This window comes from Microcaecilia unicolor, chromosome 12, assembly GCF_901765095.1.
Source record: "Microcaecilia unicolor chromosome 12, aMicUni1.1, whole genome shotgun sequence".
Taxonomy (NCBI): Eukaryota; Metazoa; Chordata; class Amphibia; order Gymnophiona; family Siphonopidae; genus Microcaecilia; species Microcaecilia unicolor.
In genome coordinates, this window is record NC_044042.1 from 101,062,673 (window position 1) to 101,076,759 (window position 14,087).

The window sequence follows — 14,087 nt, forward strand, 5'->3', positions numbered from 1 at the left end:
GAGAAACAAGCCAGATGCTAAAGACAAGATTTAATTTACATAGACATCATATGAAAAATGCCAGTGCCAGCCAGCATGTCACGCCTGTGGGGCGGCACTTTACAAAATCAGAACACCGTACCAGTGATTTCATAGTAAGAATCCTGAAAGGTAACTTTAAAACAATACAGGAATGTAAGACCTTTGAAGTCAGAATGATTAAATATTTTGACACCCACCAGACAGGACTTAAAGATCTGGGTTTTCTAGCCCATTATAAACCATAGAAATGTACTGCTTTGTTTGTCACCCTCCTGTCTCCATGCATATCTCCCTGTCACTCACCTATCCACCCCCATCCTGTTAAACTGCCACTGAAATACTTTGATGTTTCAGTTATATATGTTGTCATCTACCAACATTTGCTTATTTCCGATCTGACGAAGAAGGGCAACCTTCGAAAGCTAATCAAGAAATGTATTAAGTTATGTCCAAAAAAAAAGGTATCATCTTATTTTCTTTTCCATGTTTTTTTTTGTTTTATTTCTATGGAAAACACTGAAAATGTGATCATCTCCATTTTATTGGTGTCTTATTTCCATCTATTTGATACTACCTTGCATCTATTCCAGCTTTAGCAGCTTAAAAACATGGGAGTTTCACAGAACTCATGTATCTTGGCCACTGTGGTGCAACAGCAGCAAAAAAAATTAAAAAAATAAATAAATCTGCGAAATTAATGCCACAGATTCAAGCAGGAAGAGTCAATCCTAATGCTGTAATGATCAGACACTGTTTTACTAGTGTAGTGCAACAGCAGAGTTATGAAAATTCACTCCCCCCTGCCACCAGAAGGTATCATTTAAAGCAATTTTTATAGTGCCACTGAGCATATGTCTACTGGACCATAAGGAGGAGACAGAATGTTTTAACCTGAGCTATACCAAATGATTTAAATCATCTCCTTGTCATAGCCAGCCAGATCAAAGAAACACTAGGAAAAGTCTTAGAGGGTCATTTGTTCAGTCTCATCTGTAAATAAGTGCACTGGCATACTTACCGATGAAATGTTTGTATGGTTTGCCATCATAAGCCCGCTGACCCTATGTGCAGATTGAAGGTAGGGGGATTTCCTAGATAGGGCAACCTGGATGCTGGCAGGACCCCAAGGGATAAAATTTGCCAGCTTCCTTTCACGAATCCTCTGGAGACTCTTGTGAACCTAGCAAGAAAACATGCAATTTTAAGTAAATAAAGAATGACAACTGCTGTCCCTCGCCCAACATAAGAAAAAGGAAGAGTACAGAGATTGGTGCCTAAAGACCTTGTTTCATCAGAGCCATGTTGATGAAAGGAACAAGAATAGCAAAACTAAACCACCACACACGTCTCCCCTCCCCATTGTCCCCATGGCATTCCAAAAATTATTTCCCCTTAAACAAAAGTTGAAAAGAACAGAAGCAGACTCGTTCCATTCTGCTGACAAAAAAAAAAAAAAAAAAAAAGGACATATGGGAGGCAGAGCTAGCTCTTGAATCAATCATTGGGATGATTTTCCAAGAACTGAAAGGGAAGGAGATGGTATGTGATATGGAGAAATTAGGTCTTACCTGACAATTTTCTTTCCTTTAATCCTTCCCAATATTCCAGAACCTGTGGGGTAGTTGTGTCCATCAACAAGCAGGTGTAGATAGAGATTGAAAACTGAGCAGAGATACATCTCTCTATCTATATCTCAGTATTTATGTAGACAAGAAGTAAAGCAGGGCCGTGCCTAGGGTCTCTGGCGCCCCCCTGCAGACTGTCAGTCACAGTCAATACCTTTTATTAAATTTAGATATTAGATATGTATCATATGTCAAAGAATAAAGTGGTTGCTCAAAGCATATACTAAACACAATCACTCAACTGCAAAACACTATGCACAACTTTGTGCAAAAACACACTCAGAACCTTACTGTACCATAAATATTACACTGGGAAGACCCTAATACACGAATATACCACCATACGGAACATGCAGACCGTCAACAATATGAAACAAGGGATCATTATATCATGATACGTGTAGAGCCAAAAAACACCCTTTTAGGGTGGCTAGTGTTCACAATGAGCTCCTTTTATTAACGACCATATGTAGATCCTTCAAGAGGTAGTGTGTCATGATTTACGCTGTACACCCTTTCTGGTGTTTTGGTGCCAACTTAGTAAGGCCAATACACAATCTCTCCACTGCAAAACACTATATACAAACTTGTGCAAAACACACTCATAGCCTTACCAAACCATAACAGCACTAATTCCAAGGACAGGACGAGCTACAACCTTTATGTGTGGAAAGGCAGCACTATAATTACACCGGGCTCTAAAACACCAGTACACAACCTAGTGAAACCAAAATAAAACAAAAAGGGCTGCAAATACTTCACGCTAGCAGAATACTGCATCTTGATCACACATGAAAAACACATGGCTTAACAGATATGAAGGCAAAATACAAGAAGTCAGACTCAGCATGCAGCAATACTAGAAACATTGAAACTTACATGCAAAATATCACAGATGTACATTTCCAAAAGCTGACATATTCCAATTAATAAATTGTGAATAAAAAATGTTTTCTACCTTTGCTGTCAGAGCATTTAGTTTTTCTATTAGCTTTGGTCCCAGTGTCTTCTTTCCATTTGATATTTTTTTTCTCATCATGTCCACCATCTTTCTGTGTCCTTATGCGTCCTGTCTACCACCCTATCCTTTCTCCAGTTTCAACATCTGCCCTCAAAGTGTTCCAATCCAGCCTTTAAATTCAGCAATTTCCCCTCCATCCATATAAAGCATTTCTCCTCACTCCCCTCCATCCATGTGCATATACAACCTTTGTCTTCTCTCCCCTCCATCCATGTCCAGCATTTCTCCTCTCTCCCTTCCACTCCATCCGTGTGCATCTCCTTCCTTTATCTTTCCTTCCCCCCATCCTTGTCCAACATTTCTCTTCTCTTCCCTGCCCTCCACTCCATCCATGTCCAGCATTTCTCCTCTCTTCCCTCCCCTCCATCCATGTGCATCTCCTTCCTGACGTCCCTCCCCTCCATCCATCCATGTCCAACAACTCTCCATTCTCCCCTTCCCTCTCCTCCATCCATCCACCCATATCCTGCAAATTTCCTCTCTCCCCTGTCCCCATTCATCCATCCATGTCCAGAATTCTCCTCTCTCCCTTGCCCTCCCCTCCATCCATCCATCCATGTCCAGGAACTCTTCGTTCTCCCCTGCCCTCTCCTCCATCCATCTCCAGAAAATTTCCTCTCTCCCCTGTCCCCATTCATCCATCCATAGTAACATAGTAGATGACGGCAGAAAAAGACCTGCATGGTCCATCTAGTCTGCCCAAGATATGAGTTTATCTTGAATTTGTACCTGTCTTTTTCAGGGCACAGACCGTATAAGTCTGCCCAGCAGTATTTCCCGCCTCCCAACCACCAGTCCCGTCTCCCATCACCGGCTCTGGTACAGACCGTATAAGTCTGCCCTCCCCTATCCTAGCCTCCCAACCACCAACCCCTCTTCCCCCCACCTGCTCCGCCACCCAATTTCAGCTAAGCTTCTGAGGATCCATTCCTGCTGCACAGGATTCCTTTATGCATATCCCACGCATGTTTGAATTCCGTTACCGTTTTCATCTCCACCACCTCCCACGGGAGGGCATTCCAAGCATCCACCACCCTCTCCGTGAAAAAATACTTCCTGACATCTTTTTTGAGTCTGCCCCCCCCCCTTCAATCTCATTTCATGTCCTCTTGTTCTACCGCCTTCCCATCTCCGGATCCCATCTTCCCATCATCCATGTCCAGAATTCTCCTCTCTCCCTTGCCCTCCCCTCCATCCATCCATCCATGTCCAGGAACTCTCCGTTCTCCCCTGCCCTCTCCTCCATCTATCTCCAGATAATTTCCTCTCTCCCCTGTCCCCTCGATCTATGCCCAGCAATTCTCCTCTCTTCCCTGCCCTCCCCTCCATCCATCCATGTCAGCAATTCTCTCCCCTGCTCTGCCCTCTCCCCTCCTGTCCAGTGATTTCTTCTCTCTCCCTGCCCTGCATCCATACATGGCCAACAATTCTCCTCTCCCCTGCCCTCCCCCCTACATGTGGCAGGCTGCAGCGTTTTTGAGAGGCAGCTCTGGCTCTCCCTCCTTCCTTCCTTGGTTCCCGCTCTGGCTCCCCGATCGGCAGCCCCCAGCCCCCCCCCCCCGCGTGTTTTAACCTTTACTCTCCGACGTGGCAGCGATGTCAATCAATGAAGAACGCACAACAGACTCGTTTCCAGCTTCTCTCTTCACACAGTGTCCCGCCCTCACGGGAACAGGAAGTGCATCATCGCTGACACTGAAGGCGGGACACTGTGAAGAGAGAAGCTGGAAACGAGTCTGTTGTGCGTTCTTCATTGATTGACATCGCTGCCACGTCGGAGAGTAAAGGTTAAAACACGCGGGGGGGGGGGGGGGGGGGGGGGCTGCCGATCGGGGAGCCAGAGCGGGAACCAAGTAAGGAAGGAGGGAGAGCCCGAGCTGCCTCACAAAAGCGCTACGCTTGTGAGGGCAGCAGGAAGTCTGAAATCCACGATTGGGCTGGGGCGCCGGGGCGAGGGTAAGCACCGCGGCGGCGCCCTCCAGAGGTGGGCGCCCCCCTGCGGCGCTTACCTCGCTTACCGCATCGGCACGGCCCTGAAGTAAAGATAAGCTCAGAATAAACACAACAATCTTAAACAGCTCGTTAACACTAACCAAATAAGAAAACACGCGTAGATCTCTCATCTCTGAACAACTTGTAGAGAACAAGAGATATGCAGGGAGCACCACGCAAAGTGACAGTTGTTATATGATCTATTACTTTGCACCAACTAAACATTTCAGAAACCTTGGGTGGGTCTCTGGAATAGTGAAAAGGACTAATGGAAAGAAATTTTTCAGGTAAGATTTTCTCCTTCCATTACATAGCTTCCAGTGGGATGTTCCAGAGCCTGTGGGATGTTTAAAAGCAATCCCTAGAGTGGGTGGAATCCTGGCATCGCCACCCTGAGGACTGAAGTCTGAAAACTGGCTTCCAAGCGTGCCACAACGTCCACCCTGTAGTACTTAGAAAAGGTATGCAATATTAACCATGTTGCCACCTTGTAAATATCCGACAGAGAGAGTAAGATAGTCTCCACCAGGGATGTCGCTGTATGCCTCGTACAATAAGCCCAGAAGGCCTGAGGAACATTCTTCTCTGCAAGCAAATAAGCCAACTTTATAATCTCCTTCAACCATCTAGAAATTGTGGGCTTGGAAGTCACGATGCCAAGCTTCTGTTTACCAAAAAGCACAAACAGTCTGTCTGATTTGTGAAACTCATGACTTCCAGATATCTAAGGACTCTACGCACATCGAGAAGCTTCAAGGAAGGTCTATAAAATAATGAGTGGAATGGAATGGGTAGACGTGAATTGTTTGTTTACTCGTTCCAAAAATACTAGAACTAGGGGGAATGCAATGAAGCTACAAAGTAGTAAATTTAAACGAATTGGAGAAAATATTTCTTCACTCAACATGTAATTAAGCTCTGGAATTCGTTGCCAGAGAATGTGGTAAAAGCAGTTAGCTTAGTGGGGTTAAAAAAAAAGGTTTGGATGGCTTCCTAAAGGAAAAGTCCATAGACCATTATTAAAATGGACTTGGGGAAAATTCACTGCTTATTCTAGGATAAGCAGCATAAAGTGTGGAGTGGAGGAGTGGCCTAGTGGTTAGGGTGGTGGACTTTGGTCCTAGGGAACTGAGTTCAATTCCCACTTCTGGCACAGGCAGCTCCTTGTGACTCTGGGCAAGTCACTTAACCCTCCATTGCCCCATGTAAGCTGCATTGAGCCTGCCATGAGTGGGAAAGTACGGGGTACAAATGTAACATAATAAAATGTATTGTACTGTTCTGGGATCTTGCCAGGTACCTGTGACCTGGATTGGCCACTGTTGGAGACAGGATGCTGGGTTTGATGGCAATACTTATGTAATACTGAGCCTCCTCGTCCTCTTTGTGGAAGAATGGAAGCTCCACAGGTTGGTTGAGAAGAAACGCTGATACAAGAAACTGTGTGTAAGGAGACTCCTATCTCTGAAAAATGGAGTAAGGGATCTCGACAAGAGAGCCTGAGGTTCTGAAATCCTATGTGTTGATGCAACAGCCACCAAGAACACTGTCCTTAACGTAAGAACTTTCAAGGAAGCCTTCTGAAGTGGCGCAAAAGGAAGCTTGAGAGACTGAAGGACTAAATTAAGGCTCCAATCTGGACACGGCATACGAAAGGGAGGCCGCAAGCGGCCCACTCCCCACAAGAACCGAAAATATCCAGGTGAACTGCAAGAGACGTCTTCTGTAGTCAGCCCCTGAAACAGGTCAAAGCCTCAACCTGAACTTTTAGAGAACCTGATGCCAATCCTTTCTGAAGGCCTACCTAAAGAAAGTACATAAGTATTGACATACTGGGAAAGACCGAAGGTCTATTGAGCCCAGCATCCTGTTTCCAACAGTGGCCAATCCAGGTCACAAATACCTAGCAAGATCCCAAAAATGTACAAAACATTTTATACTACTTATCCCAGAAATAGTGGATTTTTCCCAAGTCCATTTAATAACAGTCTATGGACTTTTCCTTTAGGAAGCCATCCAAACCTTTAAACTCTGCTAAGCTAACCGCCTTTACCACATTCTCTGGCAATGAATTCCAGAGTTTAATTATACATTGAGTGAAGAAATATTTTCTACGATTCGTTTTAAATTTACTACATTGTAGCTTCATCGCATGCCCCTTAGTCCTAGTATTTTTGGAAAGCGTGAACAGACGCTTCACATCTACCTGTTCAACTCCACTCATTATTTTATAGACCTCTATCATATCTCCCCTCAGCCGCCTTTTCTCCAAGCTGAACAGCCCTAGCCACTTTAGCCTTTCCTCATAGGGAAGTCGTCCCATCCCCTTTATCATTTTCGTGGCCCTTCTCTGCACCTTTTCTAATTCCACTATATCTTTTTTTGAGATACAGTGACCAGAATTGAACACAATATTCGAGATGCGGTCGCACCATGGAGCGATAAAAAGGCAATACAACATCCTTATTTTTGTCTTCCATTCCTTTCCTAATCAAACCTAACATTCTATTTGCTTGAGTATAGCAGCAGCACACTGAGCAGTAGGTTTCAACGACGACACCTAGATCCCTTTCTTGGTCCGTGACTCCTAATGTGGAACCTTGCATGACATAGCTATAATTCAGGTTCCTCTTTCCCACATGCATCACTTTGCACTTGCTCACATTAAACGTCATCTGCCATTTAGACGCCCAGTCTCCCAGTCTCGTAAGGTCCGCTTGTAATTTTTCACAATCCTCCCGCGATTTAATGACTTTGAATAACTTTGTGTAGTCAGCAAATTTAATTACCTCACTAGTTACTCCCATCTCTAGGTCATTTATAAATATGTTAAAAAGCAGTGGTCCCAGCACATAGCCCTGGGGAACCCTACTAACTACCCTTCTCCATTGACAATACTGACCATTTAACCCTACTCTCTGTTTTCTATCTTTTAACCAGTTTTTAATCCACAATAGAACACTACCTCTTATCCCATGACTCTCCAGTTTCCTCTGGAGTCTTATGAGGTACTTTGTCAAACGCCTTCTGAAAATCCAGATACACAATATCAACCGGCTCCCCTTTATCCACATGTTTGTTCATCCCTTCAAAGAAATGTAGTACATAAGTACATAAGTAATGCCATACTGGGAAAAGACCAAGGGTCCATCGAGCCCAGCATCCTGTCCACGACAGCGGCCAATCCAGGCCAAGGGCACCTGGCAAGCTTCCCAAACGTACAAACATTCTATACATGTTATTCCTGGAATTTTGGATTTTTCCAAGTCCGTTTAGTAGCGGTTTATGGACTTGTCCTTTAGGAAACCGTCCAACCCCTTTTTAAACTCTGCTAAGCTAACCGCCTTCACCACTTTCTCCGGCAACGAATTCCAGAGTTTAATTACACGTTGGGTGAAGAAAAATGTTCTCAGATTTGTTTTAAATTTACTACACTGTAGTTTCATCGCATGCCCCCTAGTCCTAGTATTTTTGGAAAGCGTGAACAGACGCTTCACATTCACCTGTTCCACTCCACTCATTATTTTATATACCTCTATCATGTCTCCCCTCAGCCGTCTCTTCTCCAAGCTGTATAGGCCTAGCCTCCTTAGTCTTTCTTCATAGGGAAGTCGTCCCATCCCCGCTATCATTTTAGTCGCCCTTCGCTGCACCTTTTCCAATTCTACTATATCTTTCTTGAGATGCGGCGACCAGAATTGAACACAATACTCAAGGTGCGGTCGCACCATGGAGCGATACAACGGCATTATAACATCCTCACACCTGTTTTCCATACCTTTCCTAATAATACCCAACATTCTATTCGCTTTCTTAGCCGCCGCAGCAGCACACTGAGCAGAAGGTTTCAGTGTGTTATCGACGACGACACCCAGATCCCTTTCTTGGTCCGTAACTCCTAACGTGGAACCTTGCATGACGTAGCTATAATTCGGGTTCTTTTTTCCCACATGCATCACCTTGCACTTGCTCACATTAAACATCATCTGCCATTTAGCCGCCCAGTCTCCCAGTCTCGTAAGGTCCTCTTGTAATTTTTCACAATCCTGTCGCGATTTAACGACTTTGAATAAGTTTGTGTCATCAGCAAATTTAATTACCTCGCTAGTTACTCCCATCTCTAAATCATTTATAAATATATTAAAAAGCAGCGGTCCTAGCACGGACCACTGAGGAACCCCACTAACTACCCTTCTCCATTGTGAATACTGCCCATTTAATCCCACTCTCTGTTTCCTATCCTTCAACCAGTTTTTAATCCACAATAGGACATTTCCTCCTATCCCATAACCCTACAATTTCCTCTGTAGCCTTTCATGAGGTACCTTGTCAAACGCCTTTTGAAAATCCAGATACACAATATCAACCGACTCCCCTTTGTCCACATGTTTGTTCACTCCTTCAAAGAATTGAAGTAAATTGGTCAGGCAAGATTTCCCCACACAAAAGCCATGCTGACTTGGTCTCAGAGTAATGTCCTCGTATGTGCTCTGTAATTTTGTTTTTAATAATAGCCTCTACCATTTTCCCCGGCACCGATGTCAGACTCACCGGTCTATAATTTCCCGGATCTCCCCTGGAGCCTTTTTTAAAAATGGGCGTTACATTGGCCACCCTCCAATCTTCCGGTACCATGCTCGATTTTAAGGATACGTTGCATATCACTAGCAGTAGCTCCGCAAGCTCGTTTTTCAGTTCTATCAGTACTCTAGGATGAATACCATCCGGTCCAGGAGATTTGCTACTCTTCAGTTTGTCGAACTGCCCCATTACGTCCTCCAGGTTTACCGTGAAGTCAGTAAGTTTCTCCGACTCGTCCGCTTGAAATACCATTTCCGACACCGGTATCCCACCCAAATCTTCCTCGGTGAAGACCGAAGCAAAGAATTCATTCAGTCTCTCCGCTACGTCTTTGTCTTCCTTGATCGCCCCTTTTACCCCTCGGTCATCCAGCGGCCCAACCGATTCTTTTGCCGGCTTCCTGCTTTTAATATACCGAAAAAATTTTTTACTATGTTTTTTTTGCCTCTAATGCTATCTTTTTTTCATACTCCCTCTTGGCCTTCTTAATCTGCGCCTTGCATTTGCTTTGACACTCCTTATGCTGTTTCTTGTTATTTTCAGACGGTTCCTTCTTCCATTTTCTGAAGGCGTTTCTTTTAGCCCTAATAGCTTCCTTCACCTCACTTTTCAAACAGGCCGGGTGTCGGACTTCCGTCTTTCTTTTCTAATTCGCGAAATATGTATGGCCTGGGCCTCCAGGATGGTATTTTTGAACAGCGTCCACGCCTGTTGTACAGTTTTTACTCTCTCAGTTGCCCCCCCTAAGTTTTTTTTTACCGTTCTTCTCATTTTATCATAGTCTCCTTTTTTAAAGTTAAACGCTAACGTATTTGACTTTCTGTGTACAGTTACTTCAAGGTCGATGTCAAAACTGATCATATTATGGTCACTGTTATCAAGCGGCCCCAGTACCATAACGTCCCTCACCAGATCATGCGCTCCACTAAGGACCAAGTCTAGAATTTTTCCTTCTCTCGTCGGCTCCTGCACCAGTTGCTCCATAAAGCTGTCCTTGATTTCATCAAGGAATTGTATCTCTGTAGCATGTCCCGCTGTTACATTTACCCAGTCTATGTTTGGATAATTGAAGTCACCCATTATTATCACATTGCCCATTTTGTTCGCGTCTCTGATTTCTTTTATCATTTCTGTGTCTACCTGCTCATCCTGGCGAGGTGGACGGTAGTACACTCCTATCACCATTTTTTTCCCTTTTATACATGGAATTTCAACCCACAGTGATTCAAAGGTGTGATTTGTGTCCTGCTGAATTTGTAATCTATCTGAGTCAAGGCTCTCGTTAATATACAATGCTACCCCTCCACCAGTCCGGTCCACCCTATTACGATATACTTTGTACCCCGGTATGACAGTGTCCCACTGGTTATCCTCCTTCCACCAGGTCTCAGTAATGCCTATTATATCCAATTTTTCATTTAATGCAATATATTCCAACTCTCCCATCTTATTTCTTAGACTCCTAGCATTTGCATATAGACATTTCAGAGTATGTTTGTTGTTCTTATTTGCATGATGCTTAGTACCTGACACTATTGATTTGACATCTTTTGTCTGATCTTTAGTTGTATTTAAGGGCACCTGGCCTACCACGGTCTGTTGTGCAACCTCACTATCCAGAAACCCTATCTTCCCTGTTTGTGAGGTATCTTTGCAAGATACCTTTTCCCGAACCATGCGCTTTTGAGCGACTGTCAGCCTTCCCCCCATTTCTAGTTTAAAAGCTGCTCTATCTCCTTTTTAAATGCCAACGCCAGCAGCCTGGTCCCACCCTGGTTAAGGTGGAGCCCATCCTTTCGGAATAGGCTCCCCCTTCCCCAGAATGTTGCCCAGTTCCTAACAAATCTAAAACCCTCCTCCCTGCACCATCGTCTCATCCACGCATTGAGACTCTGGAGCTCTGCCTGTCTCTTGGGCCCTGCACGTGGAACAGGTAGCATTTCAGAAAATGCTACCCTAGAGGATCTGGATTTGAGCTTTCTACCTAAGAGCCTAAATTTGGCTTCCAGAACCTCTCTCCCACATTTTCCTATGTCATTGGTACCCACATGTACCAAGACAGATTGGTGAGGCAAGATTTCCCTTCACTAAATCCATGTTGACTTTGTCTCATTAATCCATGCTTTTGAATTAGCTCTGTAATTTTGTTCTTAATAATAGTCTCTACCATTTTGCCCGGCACCGACGTCAGACTCACGGGTCTATAATTTCCCGGATCTCCTAGAAAGCTAGGATTGTGCGTGATCTGAGCAGAGAAGGGAGAAAGTCCGCGCTCAGAACACCAGCCCTTGAATGTCCTCTACACTTGCGAATATGCCACGGATGTAAAGCATTTCCGAGCTGAAGCAAGGTAGCAATGACAATCAGAAGAACCTTTCCATTTCAACCAATTCATTTCAATGATCAAGCTATAAGACCAAAAGGGGACAGATCCTCCATAAGCACCATACCTTGCTTGATCCCCGCCCAGCAGTCGAATCAGGTCCATGTACGACGGCCTTCGCAGCCAATCCGGGGCTATGAGAATTATTCAGCCCTGGTGCAATGCAATACTTCTCAACATGCGGCCTACCATGGGCCAAGGAGGGAAGAAATACAGTAGATGTGTCTGGCCTGGGGTACAGTAAAGTATTAATCCTCATCATGCCCAGTTATTTCCCCATCCACCAACAGCTGAAACCCCTGGCTGGTTATACTCCCAAGTCCAAGGAATTTGCTTGCTGAGAAAGCCAACCTCGACATTTCATGACCCAGCGATGTGAGCTGCCAACAAGCAGAGAGGATTTTTCTCTGATCAACTCATGAGGGAGGACTTCACTGCCAGACAGCTGCGGGTCATAAGTATTGCCATACTGGTCCATCAAGTCCCGGATCCTGTTTCCAACAGTGGCCGATCCAGGTCACAAATGCCTGGCAAGATCCCGAAAAAGTTCAATACATTTTACGTTGCTTATCTCAGAAATAGCAGTGGATTTTCCCCAAGTCCATTTATGTTTAATCATTTTTATTGAAGACATCACATGTTGTAATACATGAAAGACACCAACTATCAACAGACTACTGAACACATCAACACAATTCAGAATAGAAATACAAGTCTTTTCCCCCCACTTTTAATCCCTCCCCCCCAACCTCCTCATAAGTCACCCTTAAAGACTCATTAGAATTACCTTTCCCAGTTCCAACACATATTACATTATTACGTCCGAATATCCCTAACTCTAAACATCATAACAACCAAGTGATACCAATCATGTTAAACTTGAATCTCTGCTCTCCACCCTCCAACCCCCCCCCAAGCCCCCTATGATTCACAGTAAGAGAGTAGACTAATACAATACTTCCCCAGTAACACTCTAAGTACTTCTTAATACTATGCATCTTCACATAAGTACAAAATCAATTCTCATGTCTTCAAATCCTACTCTTCCTCATAGAGCACTCCCCACCCTCCTCCTTCCCCTTCAACCCTCCCCCTCCAACAGCCCCTACCCCATCCCCTAAACCACCCACCTCCCCCCCGTACAGGAATTCTAACATCCTCTCCTTCCATCTATAACGTGAGTGAGTTCACCAATAAGCTGCGAGCTCTGCCTGATAGAGCCTGCATGTACGGCTCCCAGACCTCCCAGAAACGTTGTTTACTTCTAGGGCTACGGTTCATAGCATGTGCCTCCATCCGCACCAGGGAATGAAGCAAATTCCTCCACTGCCAGAAAAATGGCCCTATATCCTGAGTCCAATATTGTAAAATGCATTGCTTCCCAATAATAAGTGCCTTATATATGAATAAGCGCTCCGTGTACCGCATGATTGACCCACTCCCCCCCAGTCCCAGCACTACATTTTTAGGCTCAAGCCCAATCTTCTTATATAGCAGAGCCTCGCAGAATTCCAGAATTGGTCCCCAGAATTTCTTAATAACTGGGCATTCCCAAAGCATATGATACAGTGATGCTCTATGTAAATTACATTTACTGCTTGAAGTCTACCCGCGTGATAGGCCTGTATGGGGGAGAAATATGCTCTCATAATGATTCTAAATTGTATCTCCCTGTGTCGGGCACTAGTCACTTTATGTGCAATCTCCTTCAGAGACTGGACTATATCTCCGCTTCTAATCTCCACCCTCAAATCCGCAGACCACCGCCGAGCCACGGCCTCATAGCTTCGGTTCGGGGCAATCCTACGTAACTGTTTATAAAGTATTGACACCGATGTCTGCTCCCTTCCCTGAGGCAGAAATAAAGTCGCCAGTAACTCATAAATCCCTCTATCACATCTTTCTCTATGTAATTGCTCAATATAAAGCTATGAAGCTGGTAGTAGTCATACCATGTCACATTCTCTACTCCCACCATATCCTCTAAGGCCTCCCTAGATATAACCTTCCCCGTTTCCTGCATGACATCTGCCACTAAAACTACCCCTTCCTGTGCCCACATTATAAATCTCGATTGGGCATTCCCTGGGTCAAATGCTCCATTCCCAACTAGCGGGAGCAGATCCGTACATTGTGGATTCTTGTTTAGCCGCTTTAATATGTACTGCCATGTGCGTCTCATTGGATGTAATAATATATGTTGACCCCATCCCTTAGGTAACAATTTACCCAGAACATGTAACATATAATAGGGATGATACGGCCTAAATAATGCGCACTCTGTACTCCATGCCGTATATGCTCTTCAGTTTCTAATATCCAATCCGCTAGATGTCGAGCCAAACAGGCCCAATTTTATTGCTTAATGCCAGGCAGCTCCAATCCCCCCCTCTGTCCTTTTCCCATACATATAGTCCAATTTAACTTTAGCCTTCTTTCCACCCCAACAAAACCTAGACACCAT

At 44.5% G+C, this 14,087-nt stretch overlaps 1 protein-coding gene across 1 annotated transcript in view; it reads right to left on the reverse strand.

The window, feature by feature from the left end:
* TUBG1 (tubulin gamma 1) overlaps positions 1–14,087 on the reverse strand; it is a 363,160-nt gene that overhangs the window by 23,407 nt on the left and 325,666 nt on the right. The window contains exon 10 of the mRNA XM_030221259.1: positions 1,040–1,201. Coding sequence (XP_030077119.1) covers positions 1,040–1,201 — 162 coding nt within the window. The remainder of the gene's footprint in view (positions 1–1,039; positions 1,202–14,087) is intronic.